Below are 20,590 nucleotides of genomic sequence, written 5' to 3' on the forward strand. Positions count from 1 at the left end.
AACCTTGGCCGTCCAGATGTTTTTGGCCTACAACTCCCATGATCCCTAGCTAGCAGGACCAGTGGTCAGGGATGATGGGAATTGTAGTCTCAAAACATCTGGAGGGCCGAGGTTGAGGAAGCCTGTTGTAGAGTATTTTAATGTGTGTCAGAGCAGAAGGTGAATTGCTATGGCTCATGTTTGTTTTTTTATTGGAGGGCAAAAAAGGGGGGGAGAAAGGAAAACAAAAGGAGAGATTGAGAAAGGTATAGCTGATACACCATCTGCAGTGCTCATAATCGAACCCTTTATTGTCTAAGGTACATTAGACTGCAACACTGTAGAAAACCTGTTAAGGAAAAGAAACAGATTGATAGAGGTAGTAGAAAAGTCTCTGTAACAGTCAGAAGATGGCTTACAAAGTGTGTCATGCTACAAAATTATCAAGTTTCCTAAAAAAAGGGGGGAAGCTATCTGAAACCCAAAGAACTAAATAAATAAGAACACAAATCATCCTAAGCACTAGGGTCTAACTGAATTAACAAATCGATACAATATGGATGATAAAGGAGGAAATTACAATGCTTGGGATTCACACGTGAAAACGGCTGCTCTTTAATGACTGCTCCCCCTCAGCCTCCCCATTTCTTGTTTAATTAAGTGAAAATCTCATTTCTGTGCTATACACAGCATATAATTATTTAAACTGATTTCCCCTGCTGTTGTTCTTCATGTAGCTAAATTATGATTGTAAACTTTGCTGATTAGTACCCTGGTAATGGCAGTGACAGCACTTTCTCTGCGTCAGACAGTCCTGAAGTAAACAGTCTCCAGGAGGAGCTTTTAAAGTCTTAATATTAACTAAGATCCTTTCATATCAGCTTTCAAAAACAAAAAACAACCCATCACCCCCCCAAAAAAAAAACCCCGTCAACAACAAAACACAATCAACCAACATAAATAATTACAGCTGTACATGACACTCATATAACTTTTGAGGGACAGAAGGGTTTTTTAATAACTACAAACACACAAAATAGGCAAAGCAGCTACCTTGGTGCATTCCTGAATCCTTACCTGTTTGCTTTAAACAAGGAAAATAAGTGCTTGATAAAGGGGAAAGTTGCACTTGAGTGTGAATCCCAAATTGATCAAGTGTTAATCAAGACAGAAAATGAGCTGATTTGGGGGGGGGGGTCTTGAAAGTGGAGTGGGGTACAGGAAGGGGGGGGGAGTGTGGAATGTGTCTATACAAATTTCTGCAAGATAACTTCAAAAGACAGCAGATTACAATCACTTATATAGGCATTTGCACAGATATTCTTAGCTATACCAGGATTACAGCAGGCATACAGTTGGTGTATGAGGAATCAAACAAAAATCCCAAACCAGCAAATTGCATACAAACATTTCAATTGCATTATCGTCAGCAACTGTAAAGCAAGAACGGTCAAGTAATCTGCAATTAAATAGAAACCCAAATCAAGGAGAGACAAAAACAAAATTAGCACAGAAAAAGTACACATTTAAAATTCTTTGTGTAAGAAGCCCATTTACTTCAAAGACAGCACTATCCCATTATTTGTAGAAAGTAAACGGTTGCTCTCGATCAGTATTAAAAGGTTAGCGCCATTTCTGTACATGTAAAATTATTGCTTTTTTTGAAAAATATATTTAGCATGCTAGTTTTTTTAAAAAAAATCCTTTTTCTGCCTTTACAAAAATGTTACAATTTAAAAAAACCTAGTAAAGCTTCTTTTTTTTTGCAAAAAGTTTTTCACAGAATATTTTTTTCAAGGCAGCATTTTTATGATGATGATGCATAAAATTATACGTGCAAAATCTGAAAGTCTGAATTATTACCATCACACACAGTGCCATAGCAATGAAGGGAAAGAAAAATATTTATACCTGTGGAATTTATTTATTTTTTAAAAAAATGAATTGCAGACACTGGATGGTTAACAACCTGCAACCGCACCCTTACCTTGAAAACCTGCATTGAAAAGAACTACTGTAGAAGAGGTATATAAAGCTTCCTTTCTCTCCCCCTTACCCCAGTGATTACCAAGTACAAGACATGACACATTAGATGAACACTGACCTGTCACCACGAAAGAAGCTATTCATCTTTTTTCTCTCTCTCTTCAAAATGTCACAAGGGCCCAGAAAGGGTAACTGGCTTGCTGCACAGAAATACAGGCACGTAAAGTACCCTAAAGGCCTAGGTCTGCCTGAACTCTTATCTTTCTTTCTTTCTTTCCTTCTTTCTTTCTATTAAAAGCATACAAATCAGCAGCTTTAAACAGCTGAATCATCCCCCCACTCTTTTTAATTTTATTTTTTAAAAGCATGCACATTTCCTTTGTGATCAGGTCACAGAAAGTAGCACTGAAAGAAAGAGCAGGATAAACAAACAATTAGAAAGGCCCTGAGAGTAAAAAAAACAAAACACAGAAGCCTGTTTTTCTTCTTCCTCTCCTTTTTAGTGTTTGACTAGCCATTTTCTTTTCTTTCTGAAGTGAAAAGAGAAGCATTTTTAAGAAGTGTTTCAATTTCCATATTCACATACTATTAATGGTGTGCAGTCAAGGATAAGCCCACTGGAAATGCAAGTGGTCCCCAAACTATCATGAAACAACCTCACTGCAGAATGATGGTCTTTCTCTTTAGTCCCTTCCGTCCTTCATCAAGCCTGGCTTTCACAGCACTGAATGACTCCTCCATTTTGCTTTCTTCCTTTTGGGGGGAAGGGGAAAAGTTGTGTCCCCCCCCCCCCAGCATGACAGCTAATGGCAGTTTCATTAATCACTCCATCCCACATTCCCAAATCCACGTGTGTGTGTGTGTTTTAAAGATTCAAGCAACCATGAGAGAGGATTTTGTTGCAGTGCTGCCCTTCAAATCATATAAAGTTTAATTTTTCCAGTGTCTAAAAAAAGTTATCTTGATTAATATAGATGCCTTGCGCCACCAGAAAGCCTGCCAACGCCACTGTTTGTTATAAAGGAAATAAGGAGCTGTGGGGACTGATTAGTATGTCAATTTGTATATATCTTCTGCAGCTTCTTCATTTATTTTAAAAATGATTAACAGTTCGGAGGCATCGCTTTCCAGCAAAGCACAGAGCACAGATTTCATTGTAACACAGTTGCTCCTGGGACCGGAAGCTTTGCAAGGAGGTTTTCCAGCTGTTCTTCCATAGGGTTGTGAGAATAATTATTTGGAGGCTGTAGGAACCGTCGATCAAGGTACTGGCTGTTGTCAAAAGGAACCCGGTGTACACATTGGACATGCGTCTTTAGGTTCCCTTTCTGAGAGGCACTGTACGGACAATATCTGCACTGGAAGGGTCTCTCGCCTAAATGGAGGGAGAGGGGAGATAGAACAGGGAAGAGGCAGAGCATTTTATTATTCTTATTTTCTCGTAACACTTTTTTTTTTATTCTTGCTTCCATTTCTAGGCTAGCAGTTGAGCAATCTCACATTCTTTACTGGCCCCAGCTACCTTTTTATTAGCATTATGCACATTAACGTTGACCTAATACATCACAAAGAGTTATTTTTAATCATCTCCAGTGAGAGCACAGCATGTCAAGTTCCTATAAACTCTATGACATACTAGAATAGCAAATAATAGTGACTGAAGGAGCATTTAAGAAAAGGTTAAGAATAGCTAGAAGAAGGGGGGAAAGACCAGAGGAAGGGGGAAGCAAAATTTTACGGTAACTGAGGGGATTTATAAGTAAATGATAGGGTAGTTTTTAAATTGCTTTTGGTGGCAGGACCAGATTGAAGTTCATGTGAGCTGAATAGTGAACTATATTCAAGGATCCAAAATGTCTTACGCCGCACTACAAGGGTGAGGAAATCTTTTTAGTTCAGGGGCCACATTTCAGAGGCAGACTAGTGTAGATAAATTTCACATTTGTGCTGTAGGCTATTTTTTACACACATAGAGACACACAAACACACTGTTATCTATTCTTCATCCATACAACCAAGAGGCATTATAAAAGTTCAAGGATACTTTTCCAGCCAAGTGAAAACACTCAAGTTGTGAAGCAGGGCCAAAAAGGGGAAAGGTATGAGGGCCAGAGAGAGATGTTTTGAGGGCCACATTTGGCCCCTGGGTCTAAGATTTCCACCCGTGCCAAAATACCCCATCTTCCAGGCACAGAGGCATGCCATCTTCCCCATCCGTGAATCAATACATTGGTACAGTGTACATAGTTATTGGATTCTTCATGCCGGACAGCCTGCTAGTAATTTAGAATTTCTCTTTTGGCTTAAAATGTAATCATTGCTCATGTGACAGGATCCACCACATGCTTGGGTGAGATTTTAAAGGAGCCTTAAGAAAGCAGGTTGGGTTCACTCTGTACACAGCAATTGGGGAACCCATGGCTCCCCAGATGTCGATGGGACTCCCAATTCTCATCCACCTCAGCCAGCATGGCCAATGGTCAAGGATTATGGGAGTTGTAGTTCAGTGTCTGGAGAGCCACAGGTTCCCTGTCTCTGCATTGAAGGGAGATCCCAAAATTTGGTCAAATCCCTGCACAGTAGCACGCCTCAGCCTCCAGGAAAAAGTATACTTGACAAGGATTTATTTGAATAATCATTGAAGAATATAGTGGAGGAGGACCAAACACCTTTTAATGGGAAGAGCACATTTTGTTTAACGATCTGTTTTAATGGCAAGTTGTTTTGATCCTGTGTTTAGGACCAACCTTATTCCATTCTTATGGGGATATTCATGCAGCCACAACAGACACACACACACACACAGAGAGAGAGAGAGAGAGAGAGAGAGAGAGAGAGAGAGAGAGAGAGAGAGGGAGGGAGGGAGGGAGGGAGAGCGAGAGAGAGAGAGAAGCTCAAACCAAAAGTGAGAGTTTACATTCACATGCAGTTTGAACTGCACAGGAAGCCACTTCATACAAATGGCTTATCCACAGAAAACAACCCTCATGTTGCTGTATTTCAAGTGCCCCCCCACAGCTGCTTGTTTGTGTGAATCCGCCCTCCGCTCTCCTCTTTTAACGAAATCTACTGATTACTGTCTCTCTGCTGGCAATAAGATCTCTTGTATCAATATGCATAGTATGCATAGTATAGATTGTCTGCAACAATCTATTGCAGGGGCAACCTGGCCAGATAGGTGGAGTGTGAATAATAAACTTATTATTAAAATTATAATATGTTTTGAGGCGACGGCTAATTAAACAGATGTGAGCAACAATTGAAAGTGTCCCTTCCTGTAAAAGAGACCTTATGGTAATCGTCAGATCAAGCTAGGTTTGAGAGCATAGACTGCATATATGCCTCTAATAAACTAGGGCAACACAGCCCTCTACAGTGGTGCTTGATTTGTGAAACTTATATTTGTGGAACTCCCTCCCCTCTGAAATACTATTATAGTATATCCTGGTGGTTTAAATCAGTTGCTATGCATTTTTAGCTGTGTTTTTTATTTATTTGCTTCAATTATTTTTTTGACCCTTGAGTTTTTTGTTTCGTTTTATAGAACTGCTTCTGTGATTTTATTACTGATGTTGCTGGTACTTTATTGTGGTCTGTGATTTGTAATTATATAACGTATTATGCACACTGTCAGGTGTGACAAAAAGCAGCATAGAAACCCAATCAATCAATCAATCAATCAATCAGTCCATATTTTTGTGCCCTCCTCTGGGATTGACTGTGGCAATGAAGACTGGGTAACAACTATTTTTAAAATAAAGTAAACAGATATGTAAGAGTTTTGACCAGTTTCCATAAAAGTAAAATTACCACCATGGAAAAGCAGAAGGGGCTCTTCCACACCCAAGTAAACCTCAAAATAAAGTCGCGATGAAATGGATGCCTCCAGCTCTCTGGCATTGGCATTCTGAGCAGCCCTGTCCAAACAATGTGGCTTACAATCCTGATTGCTAAAGCTCTATGGCACAACGCATCTTATGTTCATACATTAACCTTAAGCTAAAGCCTTGATGAAGGGAAACAGACCATTTTAAATTAACACAACGTAAGACTCAACATCCATGCAAAAAGAACCACCATTCCCAGTAAATTTCAAGCCGTGCCTATGGCAGTCCTGGAAAGAACTAAAGAAGAGCCTGGGCTGGTTGACATAATGTATTAAGCATCTCCCCTTTGTTAATAGATTTAGGGAGAGAAAAGCATCCTAATTAAGGCCGGCCTAAGATTCATGGCATTTACCAGTCAAATGTCTGCTGTGAGTTGGGAAGATTTGCAACAAAATTAAAGGGGTGAAACAGGGAGGGGGAGCAGCTGTACAGACTGCAGTATATTTGAAATGTAGGAAACGGTAACTGAGTGAAAGATGTGATAAAACTTATTTAGTTGGTTGCTGGATTCCTTGCAGTAAACTGAGAAAGATGCCTTATATTTTTGCACAGCTACATCATGCCTAAGAGATAGGCGAACAATTTCAAGAGGTGATGCTCATCGTTAAATTAAAAAAGAGAGAGGCCCTGCTATCGCTATCGCTCTCTCTCTCTCTCTCTCTCACACACACACACACACACACACAAAATATCGTACTGAACTGCGCTACAGGTGCACTAGGGAATATGGGAAGGAAGTCTGTGGTGGGAGGGAAAAGGAACAGCTTGATCCAGTCTCCCTGGATAAGAATTGCCAGAGAAACAAAAAAAGGGGAAGAAAGAGAGAGCGATGGAAGAAGGGACCTTGGCCCGAGGGTGTAATTAGGTATCTATGTGGGACAGCCATCTTCATCAGTGACTCCTCGGGAAGGCTTGCCCTACAGGTCCAGTTGTAATTCACCCACAGAGGAGAATTAACACATAGCAGAGAAACATGAAAGGGGTTAGCAACTGTCCCACAACATAAGATTAGCAAGAGGGCCAGGAGCTCAGGCAATGAGTGGGAGGGGTGCGCAATAATTCTTCCCTAAGCAGACCACATTAGTGGAATTCTCTCTGGGTACAATACTGGAGAAGGCCATAGCTCAGAGCAAAGCTTCCCACACTTGTGTTACTACGATGGGAACAAAGCCCTCAGTGCTAAATTAGAATATGTAATGATATTGTGTGAATGTCTGCATTTCCATAAGAGAAAGTGCTCTAAAGAAGCAAGAGGTTTTTGTTTTGTTTTAAAGGAAGTTTGAGAAAAAGTTTCCCTGTTACATGGAAGAAGAGATGAACTGCAGCCATTACAGGATGGGAGGCCAAGGTAATACTAAAGCTCCACCAAGAGATAAAGATGCCAAGTATCTGAAGCTAGTTTAACTGGCTCCAAACCAAATGACTTCAAATCAATTATTTGATTGCATTGCTCATAAAAGCTGCCTGTCTGTTTCGCAAGCAGATATTCAAACAACCTCCAAACCAAATGGGGATGCTTCTGATTAAACAGCATGCTTTTGCCATCGGAATATGGAAAGCCACTGTGGTTATTGCGGTTCTTCAATATTTGGCCCCTCACAGCTGCCCATGAGTTTTAGAAAGGTCACGTTAAATTTCTTTCTGAGATCCAACCTATACAACTATATTATTGGCATACTTGAATGGCTGGGTTGTTTTTTAGGAACACATTATCATGAATTACAGATCATGGTGTCATGATGCCCTTAGACACCTTCCAAAACTAGGCTAAGCACAAACATAGGGTTGTATCCAAGGCTAACCCTACTTAGACACAGTGAAATGTGTGAGTCTACTCTGAATAACAAGGCACTGGATACAACCAACAGTGATCTGCTAAGCTGACTCAAGAGAGAACTACCCTATACTGTTACACTACATAAGCTGCCACTGAATCTCTTGGAATTATACAGAAGATGCTGGGGTGTATCTCTTGGATTCCACATGGCTTATTTCCCACACAAAGTTTGGGCTGCCAGTGCAGTTATGGCAGCTTGATGGCCAGCAACCAGTGTAAAGGATGGTGGCAGGTATGTGGGGGGAAATAAAGGCACCAATTTGCTATAAGCAAATTGACCCGTTTACAGATGTGCTAATAGGGATGAGTTAACTAGCACCATGAAGAAAGCATGGATCAAGCAAAGAACTGATCTTATGAAAAGATGGGAACTCTTCTTAAAGAAAACAAAACACTGGTACTCTGAAAAGTTTTGTCTGTCTGCAAAAATCAAACTATTAAAAATAGCAGGCTTGGATCCAGGGCAGCCCTCTCCACATGGAACAGCTTCCTCATGGAAGGGCTTATCCAGCTGACAGAAGGGCTGGTGACCCAGCAAAAGCTCACAGAACAGAAGGGGATGCTTTTTTCTTTTTCTTTAGCTTGCAAGCTCCTGGAGTATTTCCCATATTTATCTACCGGGTCCTCTAAACCCCCCAAGTGGAGTTTTAATGGTGCATACAGGGAGCTGCATGGTGATTTGGGGGAAAGAGAAATCAGCAGAAATCGCCTTCCCTTCCCTCTCTCACTTCCATAAGTCGGATCTGGTTATTGGATATCTAGATCTAACCAAATCTGGATCTGGTTTTGCATTTTAATTAGCTGGAACCAGCACTTCTTGATGCATCTTTTCATTTCCGTTTGCGCCTTAGATAGCATTCCTCTTAAAAATTTGTTCTACATTGTAAAACAAAAAAACCCAGCAGTAAATATGTGCAAATGAATCCATACACACAATAAAGTTAGTGCAATGCAGACTAACAAGAGAGGCATGAAAAGTGAATCACTGAGCAAGTGTGTTTCCCCTTGTACAAGGGAACTTCCCCTTCCTCTCTTCTCCCCATGCACTCCCCCCCCCCAAAGAATAAATCTACTCTGGGAGAGAGTCCCACAGTTTTCTGGATTAGATTTTGAGGGTGGGTGGGGGACTGTAAGGGAGAGGAGAGAATGTGGAAGTTAAGATGCACAAGCAGAAGAGCAAGCATTGGATACAACTCTGTGCAGACCAAAAGCAATTCTCTCCTCTCTTCCTCCGAGAAATCTGCAGAAGAAATTAGAGATGTTTCTGTGTAAATATAGGCAAACTCGTGGTATTTTTTAAAGACGTTTATGATAAGGAATGGCTGAGTGGATGGACTTGCCCACATTCAGCTAAAAATTAAAGGGCGCCAAGATGTGGTCTTCTTTGCTTCAACTTGTCAGTTGAATCATCTGTGAGCAAAAGGAAACACAAGCAGTCCAATCCAAACAGGATCTACCTGTTCCTTGACTGTAATATAATATTTATAGCTGTGAAGGAGACAAATTAGATTGCCATTTATTTGTTCATTATGCATTATTTTGATTAATGGAATTCTTGGGCTCAATCTAACTATCTTAAAAAAAAATTGCAATAAACTATTAATCATAAGGCTAAAAAAGCCAAAGAAAGCAGGCATATTATTCCATATGTCAATGAAATGTCAAAAAGAGAACGTTTAGCTGAAGATACCAAGGTTGGTAGCTTCAGTATTCTTTAGATTGCTACCTTAGCACTAGTACTTAACACTGCAAAGGAAAATTGTCAAGAAAAGAGAAAAGATTTTGTAGTAATATTTGCCTGTGTTTTCCCTTTGATCACATTTTTCTACTCTTTCTCAAACACATGAAAGTCTAGATGTATGATAAAATGTATTCATCTCTACAACCAACCATTGAAATTTTTTCTACTTAAGAATGTTTAGGCAGCTAATGATTTATTGTGAACTTCCTCCCCACCTAATTATCTTCCAAACTTTTTCATTTTAACAATTTTTGAGAATATGCCTATTAATTACCATACTGTAAACATGGTATATTTTTGTACGCCTTTTGAGTTTCGTGGTAAATGCCATATTATTTTTTATCTAATCTACAGACTTTCTCAAACTGTTACTGACCAGTCCCACTGAAAGCAGTTCAATAGTCCAAATCCAGAGCCAAATATGCACTGCATTGTACACATGGGACTCAGCTAAACAGCTGCAAATAAAACATTTTAAGTGTGTTGTAAAGTGCATTACATTGGTATCTCGTTTTATGAATTTAATCCACTCCAGAAGTCTGTTCTTAAACAAAAACCATTCTTAAACCAAGGTGCGCTTTCCCTAATGAGGCCTCCCACTGCCGGTGCCCTTCCACCATTCAGCTTCCGTTCTTAGACCGAGGTAAAGCAAGACACTATTCCGTGCGCTGCTCTGGTTCGCCAGAAGCAGCTTAGTCATGCTGGCCACATGACCCGGAAGCTGTACTCCGGCCAATAAAGTGAGATGAGCGCCGCAACCCCAGAGTCGGTCACGACTGGACCTAATGGTCAGGGGTCCCTTTACCTTTACCAAGATTCCACCATGGAGGTTTTGGCATGTGGAATTTAATCATATTAATGGAGGGGGGAGATTTTTCCCACGTATTTTCACATCCATGTTCCTTCTTTAAAGTGTGAGAGCACAGCCAGAGTGGATATCTAAGTTTCTGCATCAGAGGGTGTTATTTATTAAACCATGACTAGCATGGCCAGTTTCTGGTTAATGAACTATGATTAAGGTACTAGGCTGTGTTCAGCTGATCAAATGAAACCATGATTTATAGAACATGGCTTAGCATTACATGTGAACCAGTTGACAAGTTACTGCAGTTCTGTTTTGGGATTCCATGATTTCAACCAATCTCAGTTTATTTCCATCCCATAAAAAGTAAAAAAATTGCATTATGCTTTGAGAGATATGCGTGTTAAAATTGCTTCAGAATGATTGTATTGCAAATCAGAGAAGATAGCCTCTAATGCAACACAATGGAGTTACTGTGGGAGGGGGCACCTTCGTAATCAGTTTCTGTTCCACCCATAGACAATTTCTTGGAACATTTTCACGTACGGCATGAAAGTTTACTTTGAACCTCTCCCACACTACTTGTGTGCACATTTGAATGTAGTATAAAGGTAGAATGGAATGTGAAACACACCCAACGTAATTATATTATTAGACTTGATTTACAAACATGAGATATGCAAAGACAAATGTAAGCTCCCCCCTCCGCCCACTGATCCCCTTGTGAGGCTTATGGAGGGAGGAGGGAAAGAGAAACATTGGTTGCATTAGCTGCATTCCATCTGCAAAAACACTGGAATCGACCCATAGACATTTACCAGCCTTTTAAGATGAGGATTAAACTCATCTAAAAGACTCTAGTTCAGTTAAGCAATCGCAAGTGACTGTAATTTAATTGGTTTCACAAAACTGACAGTCTTTTTCAGGTGTCATTAAGCTGGATACTCATTTCTTTTAAAAGCCAGTATCTTACAATGAGTCTTGAATGGGCCAGTAAAGGACTCAGTTTTGATCACCTGGGATAAGCATCATTTTCCTACATTCTGAAATGTGGCAGTGGTACAATGATATCTACAGTGCTAAGAACCACCAAACCTTTACTGAAAACCATTTTAATCTTTCTTTCCAAAGCTATTGTTATGGTATGGAGCATGGAGAAAACCTGGAAATCATGGCACTGCCATAGCCAGAACCGACCTTGTTCCAGTGTCCTGAATAGTTATTTCTCCAATTAAGAAGTTTATAACAGGAAAACAATGGTGTTATCAGCATGCTGGAGGCATTGAGATCCCTTCCCCACCCCTGAGAATGAACTAGAAGTTGATATTGTGGATAAAGTGCACTTTTGTTTACTGCAGTGAAAAAGATGAGAGTAAACACAGTAAAAGTATGCATTTTAATTAACGACAAGGACAGGGCAGCAGACACATATGTGAAATGGAAGGACAGCTGTGATAAAACAAGAAACAGAACTGCTGCAAAAGGCCCTTCACCTAGAACTAGGATCCCCAATGTGGTGCTTCATAAGTAACTTCATAACAACATATCCTTGTACCCGCCATGTACCAACCTAGATGCACTGTTTTGTCCCTCTAGTCCAGTACTGCTCTTCTCAACAGCAGTATCCTTCCAGCATCTCAGAGACTTTTCATATCACATTTTGACTGGAGGTACCAGGGATTTATCCCAGGTCCTTTTCCATGTAAAGTTTGTGGTCTGTCAGTCAGCTGTGGTCTCTGCCCAAATTATTGGGTTGGCTATTGTTTGAGATAAAATGGTGGACATGAGAGACTTGGGACTCAGCTACATTAGTAAAGAAAAGGTGTTTTAAATGTGTTATAACACTGTGACACCAGATGGCACTGTGAAGTTCCATCTTTCAGCAACATGATTTCCCATTATGAGGTTTACAATGCATTTTCCATAATTTTTTTTAATGTATCTAGATCCAGTTCCAGAATGTATCTAATGCAACACAAGTGTCCGTCTCTTCTTATTTTTTAGAGGTGTTTAACTATATGAATTACCTGCATTTAGAAGTGTTTACCAACGATTATTATTTTCACTGCTTTGAAAGTTTTCCATTACTCCATGGACATTCCTGACAGCCATTGAGGAGAATGGAAACCTTCAACATGATGTTAATTCTTCCCTTGATGAACATTTCCAAATGTTATGGGCAGGATAGGATGAAGTTATTTTCAAAGGCATCCCAGAATCAACATAATATATGCACAGGTCCATTTCCTCACATGTCTGCTCAGGATCGGGGCATTGCAATCTCTTGTTCCAGATCCTGTGCAAAGAATCCTGGGTGCAGTTCTCCAAGCACTACTGCCATGCTGAAACTAATGGTGGGGATGTTGTAATAGAAAAACTGATAAATCCCTATGATGGGCTGAAGTACTAGCAGAGGCGATAATAAACACACATAGTTTACTCAGTATTTGCCTGAGTGTGTGTGTGTCAGAATTTATTTCTGTGCTAATAAAGGATCACATTCAGAACTTGAAATAGCTACTGAGCTTGCTTGCACTAGATGTTAGGTCCATGCTATGCATGGATGGGCCAATGGGAACTAGGTGGTCTGGAACTGACTGGAAATAAAAATGAAACCAAAACACCAAGGAGGAAGAAAAAGCAAGAAACATAACGTCCAGGACAGCATTAGTGAAAATAAGGAAATTTAGAGGACAGCCAGGTGCTTGTCAAGAGAGGAAAACACACCACCACACAGAGTCCACAGAGATTGAAAGATAAGCGTCTTTCAAAAGATAGGAGCTATATAATACTGTGATAGGAATACTCTTCAGAAAAACACGGACTATGGATGAGTTGTACTGTTGCTGCATTTCAGAAATTAGAGTAGTGGGCAGATATGCACTGAAGAACTTATCTAGCGAAACCAGGATAGCAATTTTATATGCCATTACAAAAACTACCCTCCCTCCCTTCTCAATATATTTTTAGCAATTTTGTTGACATTTGCTAATAAATTGTCTCGTTTGTGTAAGGCCTTTCCACAAATTTTAGCATCTAAAACCAAACACAGCACGGTTATTGTTTATTTACACTCTTATCTAACGAGTCAGTGCTTTACTGATGAGTATCACGGTGTAACTTTTTTTTTTCTCCCCAGCTACCACATTAAAAACCAAATACCCAATTAATTGTAAAACATACTTGTTTTGGGGCGTCTGCGGAGGTGGTGTGAACGTCAGTACCTCGGAGTCCATTAGACTCAAATACCACTGTGGGAACAAGGGGGCTTGTTAACAGATTAACATTCAAGATTCGTTAGTGCGCGTACAATATTCGAGTCCATTACAGATTAAACCACATTTGGGGGAGGGTGGGGAAAAAAGCAGAGACACCAGCTCCTCGCCCGTAGCCGGAAAATACCAATTTACCGTAACACTTACTGTAAGAGAGTGTGCTAATGGCAGCCTAAGGCCATTGCCCTTTTTAATTCAGACTTCAGTGCTGAAGAAAGCAATCACTGACAACATTAATTATCAGTGTATGTGTAAAGGGACCCTCTTCTTGAATTACTTACCATTTGGCCTCTGTCATTTTGCATCAGACTGGCTTATGTATGCATCATTCACACTTCTCCAAAAAAGAAAAAGAAATATTTTTTTAATAAAAAAAAAAACCCTCTGCTAGTCTGTCTCATGTAATGCTATTAAGGTAACTTGACACACTAGCAGCTTCAAGCTTGCTACGTTCTCCAAATCACACAGCTTGAAAAGGGCTGAGATTTAGAGTTTTATCATTGTCCAAATAAAATAGAAAAAATTAAACCCCAGACCTCTTTCAGTCTGCAGCAAGGAGACAGCAAAACAAAGCTTTATGTTTGGATCAAAAAGGTTCTTTGATTTCAATTTGTGCTGATGGCAAGAGAATTCATTAGCATATTCATTCCAGAGTATTCTGCTCTCTAATTAAAGTGGTGGGCTTATTTTAAACACACACACACACCAAAACCTTACAAATAAGCTTATTTCAATTGTGCTGCAGTGCTATGCAAGGCATGTGGGGAGGGGGGGAATTGAGTACCTGAAAAAGAACAAGATCAACGCTAATCAAATATGAAATTAAACAAAATGGGGAATCTTTCTCTTTACAAAAATAAAAAATCAGGTTAGCAAAGGAAATCAAGAGCAAGGCGAAATATTGTAAGTAAGGGCTTCTCCCACCCGCTTCATGGAATGGTAAAGAAAAATGTACCTGTGTGAGACCTCATGTGAGTTCTGAGGTGGCTTGGTTGGGTGAAACCCTTTCCACACTCTACGCAGAGATAGTCTCCTTGGCGTGTTTGTGTCCTAAGCATCCCTATGGTGGAGAGAAGAGGGGAGGGGGGAGAGAAGCGAGGAGTAAGGGAAAGTTGAGAAGAAAACATTATGCCAGAGGAAAACATCATTAGTATGTCTAATGTGTCATTATGTGAGGCTACCTTCAGGCCCTGGATGACAACTGTCAGCCTTCATCTAGGCACCGGCTGACAGGCCAGGCACACACAGGACGGCAAGGATGCATAAATTACATTGAATTAAAAAATGCTCCCCATGATGTGCCCGCACCAGGACTGGCATGTCAGGTGTGCGCTTTTCATAGCAGCTGGATCTACTTTTCAGCCATCACCCAGCTTTGTCAAGCAGTACATCAGGCAAATCAAAGTGACTCCAGCGTGGCGGAGACAAGTCACATGGATAATAGGAAGTGAGTAGAACCAGAGCCCGACTGTCCCCCCCAGGCTGCAATACCTTGGAGACAAATGCAGAGTGAGTGGAGCCATCACAAGCTGATCAAACCTTTAGCCCTGCCTTACCTGCCTGCTGGTGCTGCTTTGACCCCAGAGCTCTGAGGCACAGGCGGAAGACATCTGTGAATCAAAGTGTCATTACGGACATTTGGAGATAGTAGCAACGCAGCAGTCCTCTGCCAGCTTTTGATAAACATGTTTTCTAGGCCATTAGCATTTGTGGAAAAATGACTCAAACCTCTTCTTTTTTTCCAAAGGTCAGTTTACAGTATCTGACTTAAAGGGCTGGTCTTTGTCTTTTACGGCTGATCAAAAAGGACACATTTGACTTTTATTGGGTTACTTATTTTCTCAAAAATATTTGAAGCGTCTTCTTTGCTATTTTGGTTAGGCAGCATCTTCAAAAGGGGTGGGAAAAGGTTTTTATTTGCCATTAGCATGTCCTGCCTTTTAAAAGAAAAAAAATCATTTAAGGAGCTGTTGCTGAAAATTTTGAACCCATCAAAACGCTGTGGTGGTGAGGAGGAGAGGGGGATCAAGGGTAGAATTTATCTTTTTAATTTTCTTTTATGGAGAGATAGAGATATAATTAAAAATAGGCATCATCTGCCTCGGCACATTGAAACTGAAAATGTTTCATTGTGGAACATCCAAGTGGTAGAAAAGCCATCCAGACATAACAGAAGTAAACACACATGTACACATTAGGGCAGTGCTAATTATGGATTGCTTGTGGCCAACAAACCACAGTCCAAAACCATGGCTAGAATTTGGCCAGTGAATCTTGTCTTCACCCAAATCCATTATCCTGTCTTAATCCTAGCTCATTCTGGTGCTCCAACCCAGCTGCCCAAGCTGGTTAGAGAGAGGCCGGGGGACGGGGGGGGGGAGCTGCTCACATGGGTAAATGATTTCTGCTGGCCCTTTTCCAGATCTTCTCTCTATCCCCTCCTTACAGACAAGACCCGCCTCTCTCCCCACCTCCAGTCTGCATTTCTTGCTCCTTTGCAGCCTTGCAAGGAAAACGAAATAAAATCAAGGGATGACAGGCAATCCAGAATTCAAGCTGAAAGTAATAACGGACTGCAAAACTCTGCGGGTGGGTGGGTGTTAGGATTTTAAGACTTTTTAAAGGGCAAAAATTCTCAGTTTTTTCAAGAAGGGGTAGAGATGAGGCAACATAGAGCTGCAGTATCCCTTTTACAAGAAATAAATAGTGCGATTTTCAGCTGCAGCAGAGGTACGGTATGTGGCAACAACATCTCACAGCAAACAGAATGGCCCAGTGGGAACTATGCCACATCATGGCATGACTTTCAATAAAAAAGGAATGGCTGTTCCTACTGGTCATATCCAAAGAATATTCTAAACCCAGTTCTCAGAGTTTGTTTCCACTGGGAGAAGCATGTGCAGAATAGGGGTTACCCAGTGAGTTCTGAGGACCTGTATTGTAATCCGGGAGTCAAGTGGGGACAAGTTGTGCTTTGAACTCCAGACATCTGCTTCACCAAGGGGAAGCAAGGCCGGCTCTACCATGAGGTAGAGTGAGATAGCCGCCTCGGGCAGCAGAAGCTGTGGGGGCAGTGAGTGGACACAGCTGTGTGTGTATGTGTCGTGCAGCCTGTTCTACACCCCCTAAACAAGCTGTTCTGCATGGATTAAAAGCAGGGTGCATTCTCAGGCGCTGCATTCACTGTAAAACATATGAGTTTCACAGTGGGCAAGCTGTTATATAAACGGCTCACCAAAGAAAGTTTAGAAACCACTGCTCTATGGGGATCTCATAAATGTGTGTGTGAGGTGTATAAATAGTGTATTTGAGGTACTTTGAACCACCTATCCAAACTCAAAGGCTGCCTTCTGAGGCCCTTCTTTGGGTGCTCCCACCAAATGCAGGGGAAATAGGCAACTGCTTTTTAGTGATGTCACATGGATTGTAGAACGCCTGTCTCAGATATGCTCATGTGGCCCCCAAATGTTGGTCTTTTTGGCGCCAGATGAAGACTTTTTTCATTCTGCTAGACTTTTTTGTCTTTAATTTGAAAAATATGTTGACGCTTATAATATCCTTACACTGCTACTCTTCCCTGTTGTTTTCTCTGTGGCTTTTAAAATCCATTTTAGATTTTACTTCATGTCTTATTATTATATTATGGTTGTTGACCTCCATTTTGTGAGCTGCCAAAGGAGCTTCAGCTACTGGGCTGTACAGAAAAAGCAGTTAACATATGAATATATGCACAATGTGCTACATAAATATATACTATTATCTCACCACGAAGCAGTGCTGGAGGGCAGAAAGCAGCCAATCAACTGGCCTTAAATCACACAGAGGAGAAACACTATTAATTTATAACTAATGTTAACAATCCCTTTGCAAAAATCTGGTTATATACCTTGAGAGTGTGTTTTGTCAACCGTTGATGAGAAAAAACATTCTCAAGGTTTTTATGCACAAGGGTTTATGCAGATCACAATGACACCTTTGTGGAATTATCTCTCAAGATAAATTATATAATATTAGGAGTGTATATATGTATATAAATATTAGTCACTTTTATTTACATAAATTTCAATTTCTCATCATACGTAGGAATTTCTGTGAAACCACATGGGGAAATTACCATGCTGCCAATGTCACATTTAATACTATGATAGCAGTAAATAACACTAACAGTAAAATAGAAAAATAACCTCCACAGATTTGAGGCCCCTGGTTTTTGTTGTTCTAGTTTTTAGAAATTCTTAAGCAAGCATCAAACTGCTGAATGCCTGACATAATACAAATGCTAATAGCTTGCACTGATATTCTGGCAGTACTTGTAACTATTTCTCTGCGGGATTGGGAAATCACTGTGTTACTAGAAGGAAACAAAACTGTGCACTTCTCTCCTGAGAATAGAAGGCCAATTTAAAATGTAAAAGCCAAAGCTCCAAACCTGCCCCAATTCCACTGCATACTAAAGCATTCATAAGGGAATGATCTACTGGGGCCAATAAAGCTCTACTGCAAAAGAGAAATAAACCGAATATTCAAAATTAGAAGATGAATAATGCTCCTGCGTGTGAGAGAGAAATACAGAGAGTGAGAAAGAGAGAGATTGTATGTGAACTACAAATAAGCATTCTTTGCTTACAATGTAATATTGTGACCCACGCTGGCAAACACATGCTAAAATAATTCCAAATTTCTACTAATTATAATCTGTGGGTTGGGTAGAACTATAATCACTCAACTATTCTTCTGATTGAAACCTGAATGAAACTACTCTTGTCCAAGCAAATTTAGTATGTCTAAATATCAGCAAATTTAGTATGTCTAAATATCAGCACCAGCACTTGCTTCAATACAGAGATCAGAAAAGAGAATGAAAGGTAAACTAAAACACAAAAGCAACCATTTGAATTCCTAGGATTTGTTGTTGTTGTTGACAAAAATGTGTGTGAATGGGGAATGCAATGCCCAATGAGTATGCATGAAAGTCTGGCAATAGAGTGCCAACTGTGCTGTAGGAAATATCCTAATAAATAAACATTTTGCAGTTCCACCCTACTTTTAAAAACAAGGTAGAGGTAAAGCAGCCCTCCTAATTCATTTTAACAATTTTTACATTTTCTCACAAACTGAATGTCAATACTGGTGTTCTGAAACGTGTTAAAAGGCTACCTAAAACCTTTCCTGCCCACAGACTATTTCCCACTTTCCTTTCTTGTTAAGAATTTAATTTTTTTTATGACAGGCCAGGGGTATCTAGTGTTTTCAATCTAGATTAGGGGAGCATGTGAACTGCCAGCAGTCTAATGGCCAAGGCTGGAGCCTGTGATTAACAGCTCAACATGGCACACATAACCCAACTCCAGGAAATTAAAGGGTGGCCTGTGGCTAAGCCAAGTTTCTGTACCCAGATCCAGAAGCATGGTTGCACCAGCAAGTCTAATGACATCATCATCAACCATCTGGTAGCAATGTGTGGTTGGAGCCTGCATGGCCTTTTCTACTTGTGGGAAGCTAGAATATGGAACTGGTGGGGTGTAAACTTTGGGAAACATTACATGAGGTGGGGTGGGAGTAGCCACAGTATGGCAGTATAATCAGCATCCAGGAGTCACATGAGCAGAACCCATACTGTACCTCTTCCCCATGCTGTAATTGACCATTTCAGAAATGGGGCAATGTTGCCATGGGGGAAAGTCAAAATGTAGGCTGATCCCCATGCCTGAAGATTCTGGTGTTATTTTGCAACGTGGGGGAAACTGTGTAGCAGTGGTTCCAGAATTATCAGGTGGCCCATCCTTAAATAAGTTTTTTTAAAAAGCAAAAAACAAGCTGTGTGTTTTAGCCATAATTCCTTATAGCACCCACCAGATACTGCTCTCCAGCCCTTTCCAAACAATTGCTAATGACTCTGCTGTATTATTGCATTCTTTCACAATTGTCAAAAAGTAAAAGCTCATGCCTTACTCAGGACTATATTTGTATCCACAACTGCCCAAGGTCATTCTTTCACCTCTTTGGTCTCCATTTTTTGGAATACACTTCTAAAAGCCTTTCTACTCAATAAAGTAAAGGTAAAGGTACCCCTGCCCGTACGGGCCAGTCATGTCTGACTCTGGGGTTGCGCGCCCATCTCACTTAAGAGGCCGAGGGCCAGCGCTTGTCCGGAGACACTTCCGGGTCACGTGGCCAGCATGACGAAGCTGCTCTGGCGAGCCAGCACCAGCGCAGCACACGGAAACGCTGTTTACCTTCCCGCTATAAAGCGGTACCTATTTATCTACTTGCACTTAGGGGTGCTTTCGAACTGCTAGGTGGGCAGGAGCTGGGACCGAAAGACGGGAGCTCACCCTGCCGCAGGGATTCGAACCGCCGACCATGCGATCGGCAACTCAATTCTACTCAATAGACAGGTATAAATGAGGGGTATTGAGATGTGTGTGAGAGAGAGAGGGGGGAGAGAGAGAGAGAGAGAGAGAGAGAGAGAGAGAGAGAGAGCAGAAGGAACTTTTCTAAGGACATTTTTTAGATTTATCTAACTAACAGTTAGTTAAAACTTTCTTATTTAGCTGGTAAGGAATAACAGCTATATTTAGCTTGCTAAGAGAATTAGCAATGAAAAGCCTTAGGATTTCTCAATGGATGTTTACACAAGGGCAATGAACAAAAGGAAGCAGATTTCCATATCAGTTTATACACACAGAATCCCATAGGAAAGTCAAATCCTTGAAGATGAGGTACCTGTTATTCCCTTACCCATTTACTCTCTTCTCTCATGCATGACCATCTGCATCTGTTGTTTTATTATTGTCTTTATGTTGTGAAATAACTCATTGTACACAACTCTGACATTCCAAATAAAATGGGCAGGATAAAATATATTTTAAATAAAACAAATAAATAAAATGTGTCAGTTAAGCTTCATACCTTAAGAAAAGGTATGCTTAGTATTATCATGAGGGACAGCACCTCAACAAGCCTAGCTCAGACCCTTAGCTTCCTAACCGAGCCCATGTACCTCTGAGTCTGCTCCAGGCCTTCCTTTGCCACACCACTTTTTAAGTGTATAATGTATGGCTGCCCCAATGATGGAGGATG

The 20,590-nt window shown here is 40.6% G+C and overlaps 1 protein-coding gene across 4 annotated transcripts in view; it reads right to left on the bottom strand.

The window, feature by feature from the left end:
- Positions 1 to 248: 248 nt before the first annotated feature.
- ZNF516 (zinc finger protein 516) overlaps positions 249 to 20,590 on the bottom strand; it is a 116,049-nt gene continuing 95,707 nt past the window's right edge. For 3 of the 4 annotated variants that reach the window (XM_081919425.1, XM_081919424.1, XM_081919426.1), the window contains exons 4-5: positions 14,463 to 14,567; positions 249 to 3,340 (exon numbers count right to left, since the gene is read on the bottom strand). In XM_081919425.1, coding sequence (XP_081775551.1) covers positions 3,117 to 3,340; positions 14,463 to 14,567 — 329 coding nt within the window. In that variant the 3' untranslated portion in view covers positions 249 to 3,116. Of the gene's footprint in view, positions 3,341 to 13,415; positions 13,484 to 14,462; positions 14,568 to 20,590 lie in introns of all 4 variants that reach the window. The other variant, XM_081919427.1, reaches the window with a different exon arrangement.

This window comes from Podarcis melisellensis (assembly GCF_964234715.1).
Source record: "Podarcis melisellensis genome assembly, chromosome: 7".
Classification (NCBI taxonomy): domain Eukaryota; kingdom Metazoa; phylum Chordata; class Lepidosauria; order Squamata; family Lacertidae; genus Podarcis; species Podarcis melisellensis.